The sequence below is a fragment of the Poromitra crassiceps genome (assembly GCF_964638095.1).
Source record: "Poromitra crassiceps genome assembly, chromosome: 21".
Taxonomy (NCBI): Eukaryota; Metazoa; Chordata; class Actinopteri; order Beryciformes; family Melamphaidae; genus Poromitra; species Poromitra crassiceps.
This window is the reverse complement of record NC_139638.1, coordinates 20,423,467-20,439,543: the sequence shown is the minus strand read 5'-3', so window position 1 is coordinate 20,439,543 and position 16,077 is coordinate 20,423,467. Positions and strand designations below refer to the sequence as shown.

At 46.4% G+C, this 16,077-nt stretch overlaps 1 protein-coding gene across 3 annotated transcripts in view; it reads right to left on the bottom strand.

The window, feature by feature from the left end:
* Positions 1 to 16,077, bottom strand: part of nedd4l (NEDD4 like E3 ubiquitin protein ligase) — a gene marked incomplete at its 5' end in the record, with an annotated part of 87,465 nt that overhangs the window by 37,232 nt on the left and 34,156 nt on the right. For 2 of the 3 annotated variants that reach the window (XM_083657805.1, XM_083657803.1), the window contains 6 exons: positions 1 to 141; positions 287 to 441; positions 2,524 to 2,626; positions 3,213 to 3,274; positions 6,646 to 6,696; positions 7,915 to 7,950. The exon at positions 1 to 141 is cut by the window's left edge and continues 1 nt beyond it. In XM_083657805.1, the coding sequence (XP_083513931.1) occupies positions 1 to 141; positions 287 to 441; positions 2,524 to 2,626; positions 3,213 to 3,274; positions 6,646 to 6,696; positions 7,915 to 7,950 (548 nt within the window). The remainder of the gene's footprint in view (positions 142 to 286; positions 442 to 2,523; positions 2,627 to 3,212; positions 3,275 to 6,645; positions 6,697 to 7,914; positions 7,951 to 16,077) is intronic. The other variant, XM_083657804.1, reaches the window with a different exon arrangement.

The window sequence follows — 16,077 nt, the reverse complement described above, 5'->3', positions numbered from 1 at the left end:
TTGTCGATGTCCCTGGACTCCGGGTGCTCGTTCTCCATCGATAGGTCTTCACTGATGTGGCGTCTCGAGCGGAACACGCGGTGCGCTTCCTGGTGGATCTGCCGCTGTTGGTTGTCGCTCTCCGTCTCCGAGATCACCGCCCTGTGACAGCAGAGAATGAGAGATTTCATCTCGAAAAAATATGTCATCAAGTCAGAAGGATACCTGCTAGGAGATACGATTCATAACTCAAGACCACATTTGAAATGAAACCTAAACATGCGTGTGGAAAGGAGAGCAGGCGTACATGGTGGAGGGCCTTTTCCACTGGGTGGAGCGGTTGTTGTGGTTGACGTAGTAGGTGCGCCCCAGGTTGTCCACCTTCTCCTCCCAGCCCGGGGGCAGGGTGGGCAGCAGCTGTTGGGGTCGCTGGGAGCCGGAGTCCGTAGAGTCGTCCCAACCCTGGAGGTAGGGGAGAGGAGGAGGAGGAGGGAGAGGAAGGTAGCGACGAGACAGAGAGAGAGAGAGTGCATTAGTAAAACAGATTTATTTCATTTTGCAGTTTAATGGACTGAGGTTTAAGACAAAGGAAAAGAGAAACCAATTCCAGAGACGGAGGGACTTTTCACAGTGGGAACAGGAAGTGTGAGGAGGTTGTTAGAGGAGTGGCATTTCAGTTTTTCCTACTAAGCCTGTTAAAATGTCAGCTTATCTATGCAGTCTTTCACGGGCTGAAAATGCAGAGCACCTATCATTCTCTCTAGTGCTCTCTCTCTCACTCACTCATGCATACACAAGCACAGTCAAACCCACACTTGTACCATCAAATAGACAGGAGAAGCTCCCATTTCTCCAAATAAGGGGACGTATTGTAAATGGTTTCTCCAGACCCTGACCTGGAAAAGACTTTCTCCAGATTTTGGCAGCAAGACGCTGCCTGAACGTCTTAGAGAGAGAGAGAGAAAAAAATAATTTCTCCCCTCAGTCGTAGCGATCACTAATCTCACAATTCACTAATCTCACAATTCACTAATCTCACAATTCTCTAATCTCACAATTCTAGATTGATGCAAATACCAAATTAGGCCCTCACTTTCACCTGTCTGTTCTGCTAGGAAGAAAGGAATGATACAGTACAACCAGAGCAGATACAGTTTTCAAGCATTCACAGAAAGAAGTGCTATTCTTAGGGGTGGATGCAGCAATATCAAAAATCAATATATCACAATATACAATATTCTAATAATTATAATGTACCGTAAATTTCGGACTATAAGCCGCGGCTTTTTCCCCGTTTTTTGGCCCTGCGGGTTATATAACGGTGCGGCTTATCTATGGATTTTTTCAGAAAAAAAAAAAAAAAAAAAAAAAAAATCTCTCTTCTTTAGCACTCTTTCTAACTATAAATCCACTTCTGTTTTAATTTCCTCTCTTGCCCTCTTTTCACCACACCGCGGACACTGTGTGCACTGTAAAAAAAAACACAGGTGGTGTTGTGTTATGTTGTTTTGTTGAAATGTTAATAAATGGGAGCTTCCTCAAACAGCCATCTCTTTCCCGACAATCCCCTCTGTGCATGAACCCTTACATATGGTAATTAAACATTAAAACACAATTAAAAAAAAAAAAAAAAACATTAAAACACCTGCGGCTTATAGTCCGGTGCGGCTTATATATGTAACAAACAGGCAATTTTGCTGCTGCGGCTTATACTCCGGTGCGGCTTATAGTGCGGAAATTACGGTATATATTGTGGGGCAGAAAAATTAATTGCAATGTTAGCGCCATCTTATTCTGCTGTAGTATTCACAAATGAGCCGACTTGCCCATCACAACTTCACAAGCTCTCCATCCAAATGATTTCATTTACACTTTATAATGATACTTTTTTAATTGTCGTTTACATTCTAGCAAGCCAATGCCATTACTAAAAAGATCTGTGCCTCAGAACTAAACAGAATTCTGCACAGTCATGTTGCTGACCGTGAAACTTTTATTTATGACATCGTATCATGACTGTATCGAATCATAAACCCCATATACAGATCCTTTCCAAAAAATTTGAATATCATGGAAATACCATGGATGACCGTGGGCTTCAACGGATTGTCAAGCAAAGACGATTCAAAAATTTGCCGGAGATTCAGAGCGAGTGGACTGAGGCTGGAGTCAAGTCATAACTGAGAAGTAACTGCTGATTTTCTTCACACTATTCTAATTTATTGAAATACTGTTTTGGGGGTTTTCTGGAGCTGTAGGCCAAAATGATGAAAAATGAAACAAATAAAAGGCTAGAAATATTTCACTTTGTGTGTCATGAATCTATAACTTATGAAAGTTTCACTTTTTGAAAGGAATTATGGAAAAAAAATAACTTTCCATGATATTCTAATTTTCTGGAAAGGATCTGTATACCATGTATTGAATGGTAACGTGAGATAAGCATATCATATCATCCCATCACCAATTTCTGTAGATGTCATCGGGTTATGAACGAGACGGCCAAGAGGACAGACGCTTAATGATGCTAAATCAAGAGCTCACCTCAGCCTCCTCCCTCATCTCTCCAGCCTCCTCCTCTGGCCCTCCTTGTTTGGGCAGGTAGGCCATCTTCAGGCGCAGGTAGCCCTTTACCCGGGACTTGTGACTGGTAGGGAGGGGGGGAGAAAGAGCAACATGTGCAAACTACAGAGAACAACCTTGTGACCTGTCCATTCATAGCTCTGGTTAAGAGTGAGAAGCACTAGATCATCTTTCACATTCAGTCCAAAATGACGTGCACATGATGTTAACGATTTTTGCAAAACTCTGCGCGTCATCATAATCTTGCAAACCATGATTACAGTCTATGTCTGAAAGAAGATAATATAGGAGAGGGCTACGACGCTCTGGATCAAAGTTAAACACTTAAAAAAAGAAGGTGCTCTTTTGAACTCAAAAGGTGGAAAGTCCATAAAACATTTGAAAAAAAGTCCAAGGCAACTCTTCTTATGATTAAAAAGCCTTTATTCTATCATGGCTAGGAGTGTTCCAATTTGAACTAGCCATGATAGAATAAAGGCTTTTTAATCGTAAGAAGAGTTGCCTTGGACTTTTTTCAAATGTTATACAATCTATGTCTCTTCTGTTCCAGAAATGCAAATTGCACACAATTTTACCCCACAAGCTACATCGGTATTTATTTGTCCACTGTTTACTTGTCAGTCAATGTGTCACATCCTGTAGAAACTGACCTTCTGGGCCGCAACAGGAAGTCTTTAAACGTGTAGGGACGCTCCATGGCGGGGTCCTCTGTCTGCAAATGAACAGCAAGACATTAGTTGACAATCAGCAGAACGCACGTAAGCAAGCAAGCAACAAACACACGTCAGAGAGTATCAAAATAACAGCGCCATGATGAGCTGACACAACCAGGACGCAGTGCTTCGCACAGCAGCATCCTGACCTGGCAGTCGTTAACGTTACGCAACGCAGAGGTTCTCGCGTTACATATTGAACAGCCCAAAAGGTCCTGGGTACTGCAATCACACACAGAGTGACCGGGTCACGGCACTCAACAGTTAGCTGCTCACAACGCACTGCTCTGGAAGAACCATGGAATTAGACTGCATATTTCCAAATCATGATTGCAATCACAAGCACTGGTTTGGGGGGGAAAATTGAGATGACCAAAACAGACAATTCTGCACTATCCACCTTATTTTGAATGCCCCACTGTAAAAAATAATTGTGCGTACAAGGTCCAGTTTAATGTGACTTATTGTTGCAGCTTGCCATTTGCCTAAATGGTATTCTACTTGATTTGAAAAGATGGCCACCTACACTCAGTCTCTTGTACCCTGGCTGAATTGAACATAACTTGGTCAGTATGTTACAATAAGTATGTAACATACAAAATAAAACAACCCGTAATATCTTCATTTTATGTAGAATGCAGAGGACGTGTAACTGTTTAGTTAAACTTGCATTCCAGGAATATTGTGCTCTTACGATGACGTTAGTGGCTCGAGTCTGTTTCACAAAGCTGAGGTACGTAGCCCAGGCCTTCACAGGGCACAAGCCTGAGGTAAGTAGCCCAGGCCTCCACAGGGCACAAGCCTGAGGTAAGTAGCCTAGGCCTCCACAGGGCACAAACCTGAGGTACGTAGCCCAGGGGCTCCACAGGGCACAAACCTGAGGTAAGTAGCCCAGGGGCTCCACAGGGCACAACCCTGAGGTAAGTAGCCCAGGGCCTCCACAGGGCACAAACCTGAGGTAAGTAGCCCAGGGGCTCCACAGGGCACAAAGTAGCTCCAAGACTCCTTCAAATGAGTCAGGCTGGGATCAGCTGACTCATGAGAAGTTAAATAAAGAATCTGCAAGTGAAAGCAAGTATGGAGAAAGAGGCAATGAGTCAAAGACTGATGAGAGACAGAGACTCTGAGTAAGACTGGCCTACAAAATGTACTCAAACAAAGCTAATGGATCAAACAGAAACAGGCAGAAAATAGGCCTACTACTACTAACCTAAATGTAACTGTAGATTATTCATGCTCAGCCAATTTGTTTAGGATAAAATAATAATCACTGCTCTATAGGATGAATCAGCGTGACGTCACTTGCCACCCAGAAATGCGGAACCCCACGGCAGTTAACTAGTACGAGTTGTGCCAAACAAATCTCAAAAACTATTACTACTACTATCACATCGCTTATATTTTGACATTCTGAGTGAGAGCAGAATTACCTCTTGAGTTTGATGTATAATATATGCATGTCGTGTTAAAGTTGTGTGAACTGTCGCAGTTTTTAAATTGTAAACAGAGTTAGCCGGCTAGAGTCAGACACTCACGCCTCCCAAAGGTCAGGCTCCATAGGGTTCCATTGTCGTTGCCACCCAGTGTTGTTTGTTGACCAAAATGCTGCTCGGGCAGATCCCTCGTATAGGCTGCATCAAACTTCCCTTATCCTGTCCAGTGTCCACACTGACGTTACCTGGCTTATCCTGTCCAGTGTCCACACTGACGTTACCTGGCTTATCCTCCCCAGTGTCCACACTGACGTTACCTGGCTTATCCTGTCCAGAGTGTCCACACTGACGTCACCTGGCTTATCCTGTCCAGTGTCCACTGTCCACACTGACGTTACCTGGCTTATCCTGTCAAGTGTCCACACTGACGTTACCTGGCTAATCCTGTCCAGTGTCCACACTGACGTTACCTGTCTTATCCTGTCCAGTGTCCACACTGACGTTACCTGGCTTATCCTGTCCAGTGTCCACACTGACGTTACCTGTCTTATCCTGTCCAGTGTCCACACTGCCGTTACCTGGCTTATCCTGTCCAGTGTCCACACTGACGTTACCTGGCTTATCCTGTCCAGTGTCCACACTGACGTTACCTGGCTTATCCTGTCCAGTGTCCACACTGACGTTACCTGGCTTATCCTGTCCAGTGTCCACACTGACGTTACCTGGCTTATCCTGTCCAGTGTCCACACTGACGTTACCTGGCTTATCCTGTCCAGTGTCCACACTGACGTTACCTGGCTTATCCTGTCCAGTGTCCACACTGACGTTACCTGGCTTATCCTCCCCAGTGTCCACACTGACGTTACCTGGCTTATCCTGTCCAGTGTCCACACTGACGTTACCTGGCTTATCCTGTCCAGTGTCCACACTGACGTTACCTGGCTTATCCTGTCCAGTGTCCACACTGACGTTACCTGGCTAAATGACTCAGCTTGTAGCTTTGATCTGCTGCTACTTCCCCCGAGCCTACGGGGAGCCAAGTAGGACATTAATAATTAACCCAAACACCTTGTGCTGATATGCTTTTAAGAAGAACACCGGAGAGCCACGAGCAGTCTGACTTCACAGTTCTCAGCTGCTGAGTCTTCAGCATCACAGGTGGCAGAGGAGAACGTGAGGAGAACATCGCAGGTGGCAGAGGAGAACGTGAGGAGAACATCACAGGCGGCAGAGGAGAACGTGAGGAGAACATCGCAGGTGGCAGAGGAGAACGTGAGCAGTTGCTGTTTGGGTTTCAGGTACCATTACGGTTCCATCAAACCCATACAGTCATCTATCAGCCAACACTTCTCAAAGAGCACGCACTGCTTTCTCTGTGTTCTTGTTTTGGGAAGGTGATATCTGACAGCAGTCTGCTTTCTCTGAGTTCTTGTTTTGGGAAGTTGATATCTGACAGCAGTGTGCAGTTTCCGTGCGACTCTGTGGGCGAGTACATTTGAGATTTCACTATGGCTTTTTCCATTCGCTTCGAGGGTAGCCCCGCCCCTCTGTTTACATTCCACACTGCCTTCTTTCCAATACTAACAAGGGGCGCTCTGCTGCTTGATCACAACAGCAGCTTACGTGAGGCATTCTCACACTCAAGACACACACACACACACACACACACACACACACACACACACACACACTCTTAGCCTGACCTTCACAGAGGTTAATCAGGCAGAGAAGAAAAAACTCTGAAGATAACAAACAGCTGAGTATTCAAAAACCCCAGTCACAACAGCCAAACTGACCACACACACGTACTACGCACACACACGTACGTACACACACACGTACGTACGCACACACACACACACACACACACGTACACGTACGTACGCACACACAAACACACACACACACACACACACACACACACACACACAACTCACCGGCAAATGGCTGAGAGGCACGTCAACTTGTCCCAGGAAATCATCTCTGGTCTAGGGAAGAAACACAAACAAACAAAACATAATGATCATCTTCCGCAGTTTAAACTGAGAAGCAGCAGCTTTCGGAGTCTGTGGGGGAATACCAGAAGCAAGAGAACGCTCTCCAGCAGGGTTTCAGACTGAGGAAGGAGGAGAGGGGGGAAACCACAGAGTTGAGGGAATGTAAGAAGGCCAACAGAAGATCCAGTCATAATTGGTGTGTGTCAGAGACAGGAACAGAGAGAGTCAGAGAGATACAGGACATGTTCATTTCCTTTCAAGAGGCCGATCCAGAAATAAGCTCTAGAACTTGTTCTTGAAAACACCTGTGTTGATCTGGATGTGGATCAGTTGCAAAAGGAGCAGTTAAAACGTTTGGCCAGTGTCTGATCACAGACAGTACTAAAATGAATTACAACTTCTGCTTTAGTTTGATCACACCTTCTCCTCCTGATCCAGTCAACACAGATTGTCCACAAGTGTCCAAGGAGCAGGTTTAGTCCAGGGTTTATTTATGGATGTGTCTTTGGTATCACTTCATAGAGAGGCAAAATGGAACGTCACTTCCTGCTTCAGCAGCACTGTACCAGAGATTTTCATCCGCCATTTATTTTCCCATAGACATTTTGTAAAATGCTTATAAAATAGTTGTACCTCGTCGAACCAAACGGTTCAGCTATCGCTATAATCTGGAGAGACCATAGAACATTTCACTCGGACCAAAACCTAAAAAGAAAACATTGAAAAATATTAAATATATTTTCTTTAAACCCGCATTTTTTTTAAAGTTTTGGCCCCAGCGATATGTTATGCGATCTCTCCTGTTTCTAAATATATCTGTACTGTTTGGTTTGAACCAGTAAAACTACTTTTATACGCATTTTACAAAATGTGTATGGGAAAATAAATGGCGGATGAAAATCTCTGGTACAGTGCTGAAGCAGGAAGTAGGCGGTCACTTTGCCTCTCTACAAGAGAAGAACAAATGAACCCAGCAAGGGGGGCGAAAAATTACATCAACTGTCACCGGGAGCCAGGTCAGCCAGACAGAGGGAGAGAAGGGAGGAGGTGGCAACAGGAACAGGGCAGAGCCAGGGGGAAATGTGTGTTTCAAATCAAAAGGAGGCGGAGCCTTCAGTGAGTCCATCCTATAGGAAGAGGGGAGATTGATTGGCAGGTGATTTGAGCCACACAGCAGCAGCAGCCCACGGTGGAGGCAGTGATGATTACCTGTCCGACATGGAAAAGCCCGTTCTTGGAGACGGCCTGTGTCTGTGTGTGGGACACAAGTGATTTAGACAACGGGGGTTAACTCTCATCAGTGTCTGCTTGGAGAGTACACACTGGTTTACACACTGGTTCAAAACGGAGTGGCTGGATTATGCAAATATCTGAGACTTCAGTCTACTATGAAGAAAACACAACAAAACCAAACAACATTCAGCCCCCAGCACCTCATATATATATATATATATATATATATATATATATATATATATATATATATATATATATATATATATATATACATATATACACACCGTATATAAGTTATAGACAGTATGTTGTGTGTATATTTGATCCTTTTCCTTAAGTTATATTATATTTGTTCAATTTGTGTTTTTGTATTTCTACTTAGTTATAATAATTAGTAAATTCCCAGTGAAGTTTATACATTTTCAGTGCACTGATGTCATTTTGGACAATAAAGTTTACTGTTAAACTGTAAAATATCGTGCCAACATTATCATCTCAAGTCAGGTCAAGTCATATCTTTGTCAAGTGCTTGATATTTGAGGGACCATTGCAAAAATGTGTGTAATATAATGTTTATATACAAAAAATATATGAATATCGGCCGATATATATCGACATCTGATTTTTTTTGACTCCGTATTGACCCCAAAACTCCAGTATCAGTCAGGCTGTAATTTAATTCACTGCTCCATAACACAAGTCATTGAAAACACTGAATGGTCGGCTTCAGTGAAACTGTGAAGCTCAACAAAAACCAGCTATCTCTAATGCATGTAGTGTGTTAAGTAGCTCTCATCAAGGATGAGTCACTATGACTGCTCTTCACCTGGAAATCTCATTTGCTCGGCCTAGCAAAAGTGTTTGCTTTTTGCTCTGGATTTCATATCCTGTACTACGGTACAGTACTGTAGCAGCAGTAGCCAATAGAGAGGCAAAATGGAACGTCACTTCCTGCTTCAGCAGCACTGTACCAGAGATTTTCATCCGCCATTTATTTTCCCATAGACATTTCGTAAAATGCTTATAAAATAGTTGTACTTCGTCGAACCAAACGGTTCAGCTAACGCTATAATCGGGAGAGACCATAGAACATTTCACTCGGATCAAAACTTAAAAAAATCAAAAAAATATTTTCTAACCCGCATTTTTTTAAACGTTTTGGTCCCAGTGAAATGTTATGCGATCTCTCCTGTTTCTAAATATATCTGTACCGTTTGGTTTGAACCAGTAAAACTATTTTTATACGCATTTTACGAAATGTGTATGGGAAAATAAATAGCGGATGAAAATCTCTGGTACAGCGCTGAAGCAGGAAGTAGGCGGTCACTTTGCCTCTCTATAGGATACCTGCACTCTAGGGAGCATCGTATAGGGCCGTTTCTTTCATAGCATTCTGTCCTCAACCATAACATGCATTTGACATGAAGGGGATGTGTATGAAGAGGGATATATGATGTGCAGAGTCATCACAGGGTCACAGCTGAGCCTGCAGCTGCCTCCTAGGGCCAGGTTACACCCAGAGGGGGAGGGTTACACCCAGAGGGGGAGGGGCCAGAGATGGAGAGCGAGAGAGCACGAGGAGGAGGGACGCAAAAATGAACACCCGCCAACCACCAAATGCGGGTAAATTTTGGGTTTAGCGGATCAAAAAAATTAGGTCAACTGACAGCTTGGGGCCGGTAAATAAGTAGGAATCACAGCATCGTTTTTTTATGTGCTTAGACCGGCTGAGACTAATTTGACCCTCGCTGCCCACCGTACAGTACCTATAGTGACATCAGAGATTCATCCAATCAAATCAAAGCAGTGTTTACTCAAACCAAGCAGGCAGCCACTTACTGTATTTTGCACTTTCTACACAATGTATAAACGGTGTTAAGATGTTTAGGTGTTAAGATGTGGCGGCACATCTCCTGTGTTGAGCCATCGAAAAGAAACCATGAAGACGAAGCTCAGGTCAGTTTTACGGCCGGTAAAACAATATTTTTGCCCTGTGAATTTTCTCAGGTGAGCTGCTATTGGCAGATGAGCCGACAAGTTAATTCTAGACCCTGGGGTACAGTGTTTACCAGCACAAATATGGTGCAACAGTAAAGGATTGAAGGTGTAAAGGAATGATATAGGCCAGGCTGGCACTATGGTGTGAAACGGCTGTCTCACCTGTACGCAACAGTCTCCCAGGTGACATGGTTGAATTATGACCTGCGACTTTGAGGGAATCGGAGCTGGCAGAGAAAGCCCTTCACAACGATACAGCTCAACAGACACGTGACTTTTCGTGACGTCATTTAGCCCCGGAAGTTCGTTCCGCATCCATTTTCTCCTATAGACATTTCGATAAATCCTTATCGTTGTTCTTGCTTAAACCAAATGTTTTATGGTCACGCACGATTCAGTAGGTCACGGGCTGGCTTGGTTCCAGCCTTAAAACTAGGGCTGGGTATTGGCAAGGACCTCACGATACCATATGTATCACGATACATGGGTCACGATACGATTGTATCGCGATACATTGCGATACAATACATATTGCGATATATTGCAATACTCTACGTAATTTACTGAAAATTAAAAAATAGAGCTGAAAATACAACTGGCTTTGTACCACGCAGGTAGTGTAATAATATGTACATCACTTTATATTGATAACTTAGTGCACAAATTGAGTCCAAACTACTGAGTGTTGAGTGTGTTACTGAACGCACTAAAAATAAAAAGTATTCTTATTGTATCACTGAACACAAAAAAATCGATATGGCGATATATCACGATATGTTTCTCAAACATCGATACAGTATTGCGGAAAAAAGTATCGCGATATATTGCCGTATCGATTTGATTGCACAGCCCTACTTAAAAACTCGTTATAATATAAGGATTTATCGAAATGTCTTACGGAGAGAAAATAAATGCGGAACTTACTTCCGGGGGGGGCAAATGGCGGCACGAAAAGTCACGTGACTGCTTGCTGAGCTCTACACCAATCACAATGCCCACAGCCATACCAATGTGAATCCCTCTCACGTGCGAGAGGACTAAAATAAAGAGCAATCTCAGGTAAATATAGCCAGCCCACTAGCCTGCAAGGGCTCTTTGTGAATGGCAACTGGGTGAGGGGGGCATGGCACGGCGGCATAACTGTCTGCAGCCAATCTGGCTGGCACACGCACACACACACACACACACACACGCATGCACACACACACACACACACGCACACACAAACACAAACAGGCGTAGTATCACATGCAGGGCTTTCTAAAGGGGCACTCCAGCAGCTACAGGGCACCAGCGGGGGAAGACCTGTCATTATGGTCTATATGAGGATTTCCCCCTCTCTTGCCCCCGGGGGGCAACACACAACACCACGTGTCTTCAAAGAGGGAGAGAGGAGGACGTGTTTTAAAATACACATGATGTTTAAATGGTCTTCGGTGCTGTCCCAAATACTGCAAAGAATCTATACGTGTAGTAGTAGACTAGACAGTGGTGCTATGGCCAATGTTAGCGAGCCAATCACTTCAGCAGTCTAATCTAGTCTGACTCGTTTCTCTCTCTAAAGACTCTGTCTCTTCTTCAGTGTTTTTCCAAAAAGCAAATATTTGCCATCTTGCATAAAATAACTAAAGTAGTTAAACTTCTCACTATTGACAGTTAAGACTCATCTAACCGGAGAATCTAAGACCAGTCTAGATTCAAGATTCAAGATTCAAGATTTTTATTGTCACTCCATGGTACAAGTATCACGTGTGAAATTCTTGTGCTGTGGACTCCGTTTACAACATAGTGCAAATAGTACAAATATAACAAATATAACAGGGCATATGGGTGCAAAAACAACAAGAGACACAACAAGCATAAGGCAGTATAGTGATAAGACAAGTCAGAGACAGTGGCATATTCACTGCACATAGGTGCACGTGTCGGATGCATACTTTAGACGTGCTTAAACATTTTAAATTCTGCGTATTTGACATACAGGTGCAAATAACATATTCCTTATTAAACATACAATTAAACTCTGCATTTTAAATTCGGCGTATTTGACATACAGGTGCAAATAGCATATTCCTTATTAAACATACAATTAAACGTTAGACATACGTAGTGGTAGCAGCTACAGTACGGTACAGTGCGGCTACTACACTATTTGTGTATGTTAAGGAGTCTCGTGGCCTGCGGGAAGAAACTGTTCCTCAAGCGATTTGTGCGTGCTTTCGGAACCCTGTATCTTCTCCCTGAGGGTAGCAGGGAGAACAGGCTGTTGTGGGGATGGTTTGTGTCTTTGATGATCTTCAGGGACCTCCTGAGGCACCGCTGTTTATACAGTTCATGCAGATCTGGCAACTCACATTCTGTTACGTGCTGTGCCGCGCGTCTCACTCTCCGTAGCGCCCTGCGGTCCATGGTGGTACAGTTCCCGTACCAGGTGGTGAAGCCGCCAGTCAGCAGGCTTTCAATGGTGCCTCTGTAGAAGTCCCTGAGGATTTCTTTCCTTAGCCCGAATTTCTTCAGGCGCTTGAGTCCGTGTATTCGCTGTTGGGCCTTTTTGACGACAGTGGCGGTGTGGCCGGCCCATGTCAGGTCCTGGTGGATATTGACTCCCAGGTACTTGAAGCTGTCCACCCTTTCCACCACTGTGCCGTTGATGGTGATTGGGGGGTGTGCGCCCCCCCCCCTCCTGTAGTCTACAATGATCTCCTTGGTCTTGGAGACGTTCAGAGAGAGGTGGTTGTCCTGGCACCATTGTTCCAGGGCCCCCACCTCCTCTCTGTAGGCCGTCTCGTCGCTCCCCGAGATCAGCCCCACGACTGCTGTGTCGTCTGCAAACTTCACGATGGTGTTAGAGGTTTGAGTCGCCACGCAGTCGTGGGTGTAGAGGTCATACCAGAAGGGGCTGGAGACGCACCCCTGGGGCGCTCCTATGCTGATGGTCAGTGGGGAGGAGGTGAGGTTGCCCACCCTCACCACCTGGCGGCGGTCTGTCAGGAAATCCAGGATCCAGTCGCACATTGCTGTGTTAAGTCCCAGGTCCTTGAGCTTGCATACCAGCCTGGAGGGTACTATGGTGTTGAATGCTGAGCTGTAGTCCACGAACAGCATTCTTACGTAAGTGTCCTTCCCCTCCAGGTGGGACACGTGTGCTACTGCATCCGCTGTGCTCCTGTTGGGCCGGTATGCGAATTGTAGCGGGTCGTGGTCCGGGGGGAGTGTGGGGCGGATCTTTGATATGACCAGCTTTTCAAAGCACTTGCTGGCTATTGGTGTGAGGGCTATTGGGCGCCAGTCGTTGAGGCTGGTCGCTTTCTGCTGCTTGTGAATGGGGATGATTGTCGCTGCTTTGAAGCAGGAGGGAACTCGTCGGAGGGAGAGAGACTGGTTGAAAATGTCTGTGTATACGCCTGCCAGCTGGTGGGCGCAGGCCTTGAGGACCCGCCCGGGGATGCCGTCCGGGCCGGCCGCCTTGCGAGGGTTGATACGCAGGAACGACCGGCACACCTCCTCCTCAGTGATGGTGAGAGGGCGGTCTGGGTCTGTGGGGGGGGGGAGGTGGGGGGGGTTGGTGGTTAGGTGGGGATGGGAGGGGGTGCTGAGGGGTGGGGGGGAGGGGGGGGGAGGGGAGGTGGGGGGGAGATGGGTGGTGGGGGGGCGGAGGGGGGGAGTGGTGGTGGTGGGGGGGTGGGAGAGGAGGGGAGGGGTGGTGGGGGGAGAGAGGAGGGGAGGGGTGGTGGGGGGAGAGAGGTGGCAGGGGGGGGAGGAGAGGAGGTGGCAGGGGGGGGAGAAGAGGGGAAGGGTGGTGTGGGGAGAGAGGTGGCAGGGGGGGGAGGAGAGGAGGTGGCAGGGGGGGGAGAAGAGGGGAAGGGTGGTGTGGGGAGAGAGGTGGCAGGGGGGGGAGGAGAGGAGGTGGCAGGGGGGGGAGGAGAGGAGGGGGGGAGGGTTGGGAGGAGAGGAGGAGGGAGGGGGGGGTGATGGGGGGGAGGAGAGGAGGAGAGGGGTGGGAGAGGAGGGGGGGAGGAGGGGGGGCACTCTGGCAGAGGGGTCGAACCTGGCGTAGAACGCGTTGAGTTCGTCTGGCAGGGTGGGTGACTCGTTGTTGTTTTGCTGTTTTGCCCCTTTGAAGTCAGTGGCAGCGTGGAGTCCTCTCCACAGGTGTTTGGGGTTGTTTGAGTCTAAGGTTTTGAACTAGACTTAAACTACGTTTATGCAACTGGGCCCAGTTCTGTGACTCTGACGACGACACAACCAGAGAGATATTTAATGAAATAAGCCCCATTCTATGGAGTCCAACATTTGGGTTGAAGGTTGGCATTCTGGTCGCCGGGCTGCGGAGACCCGGGTGGCATTCCTCAAGAGTCACTGGTTTACCAGCAATGCCATTCATGTGATAAAGACCCTGCATTATCCACTGCAATGGTGCAGTCTTTGTGACACACAGGGTTCTGAAGCTTCAGTCTTTGTGACACACAGGGTTCTGAAGCTTCAGTCTTTGTGACACACAGGGTTCTGAAGCTTCAGTCTTTGTGACACATAGGGTTCTGAAGCTTCAGTCTTTGTGACACACAGGGTTCTGAAGCTTCAGTCTTTGTGACACACAGGGTTCTGAAGCTTCAGTCTTTGTGACACACAGGGTTCTGAAGCTTCAGTCTTTGTGACACATAGGGTTCTGAAGCTTCAGTCTTTGTGACACACAGGGTTCTGAAGCTTCAGTCTTTGTGACACACAGGGCTCTGAAGCTTCAGTCTTTGTGACACACAGGGTTCTGAAGCTTCAGTCTTTGTGACACACACAGGGTTCTGAAGCTTCAGTCTTTGTGACACACAGGGTTCTGAAGCTTCAGTCTTTGTGACACACAGGGTTCTGAAGCTTCAGTCTTTGTGACACATAGGGTTCTGAAGCTTCAGTCTTTGTGACACATAGGGTTCTGAAGCTTCAGTCTTTGTGACACATAGGGCTCTGAAGCTTCAGTCTTTGTGACACATAGGGTTCTGAAGCTTCAGTCTTTGTGACACATAGGGCTCTGAAGCTTCGGTCTTTGTGACACACAGGGGTCTGAAGCTTCAGTCTTTGTGACACACACAGGGTTCTGAAGCTTCCCAGAGACCTTTGGTAATAATCATAACATGAGATTTGAGATTAGATGATTTGTGACTTTGAGAAGATGAGATTTTGAGATTTTCTCGACTCTGCGAGCGAGATAGAAAAACAAGCTCGGGTCGTACATGAAAGGCAAAGAGAGGCCGCTACATCAAAAGGCCCCGAGCTTTTCGTGAAATGTTGACACTTGATATCTTGTTAAAACTTCTTGATCGTCATTTGGGCCTTTAATGACATCTTAGTTGGTAATTACTGGCGGAGCAGCTGCAGGGAGATCCAGCTCCATAACAGCCGAGAGCCAAAGAAGACCTGCCCGCTCTCAACATCAACAAGCAGACTAAAGATAGAAACAGCCGAGTCTCACAGAGGGCCCTGCCTGCTGCAGCTGAGTGGTATTACCCAGTCTCACAGAGGGCCCTGCCTGCTGCAGCTGAGTCTCACAGAGGGCCCTGCCTGCAGCTGAGTGGTATTACCCAGAGCCGTATAATAGAAGAGTTCCGACATCTCCATTCACTCCAATGGACCAGTTTTTTTCCAGGAAGTAGAAAGTGGAACTCTTCAGTAAAAAAGCAGCACTGTCGAGTTGCATCAAAATAGACAGTGTTGTACGGTACTTTGAAAGGGTTTTTCATCCCTTGAAATGAATCAAATTGTACATTATCTGCTTTATTTTAGCATGCAAAAGTAGCGCGAGACCCATTCCTGGCTGTTCATTGGCTAATTATTCTTGCATTTTGGTCCTCCGCTGACGCCTTACTAGAGGACACTAGTATTACCCAGTCTCACAGAGGGCCCTGCCTGCAGCTGAGTCTCACAGAGGGCCCTGCCTGCAGCTGAGTCTCACAGAGGGCCCTGCCTGCAGCTGGGTGTCACAGAGGGCCCTGCCTGCTGCAGCTGAGTCTCACAGAGGGCCCTGCCTGCCTGCAGCTGAGTCTCACAGAGGGCCCTGTCTGCCTGCAGCTGAGTCTCACAGAGGGCCCTGCCTGCCTGCAGCTGAGTCTCACAGAGGGCCCTGCCTGCCTGCAGCTGAGTCTCACAGAG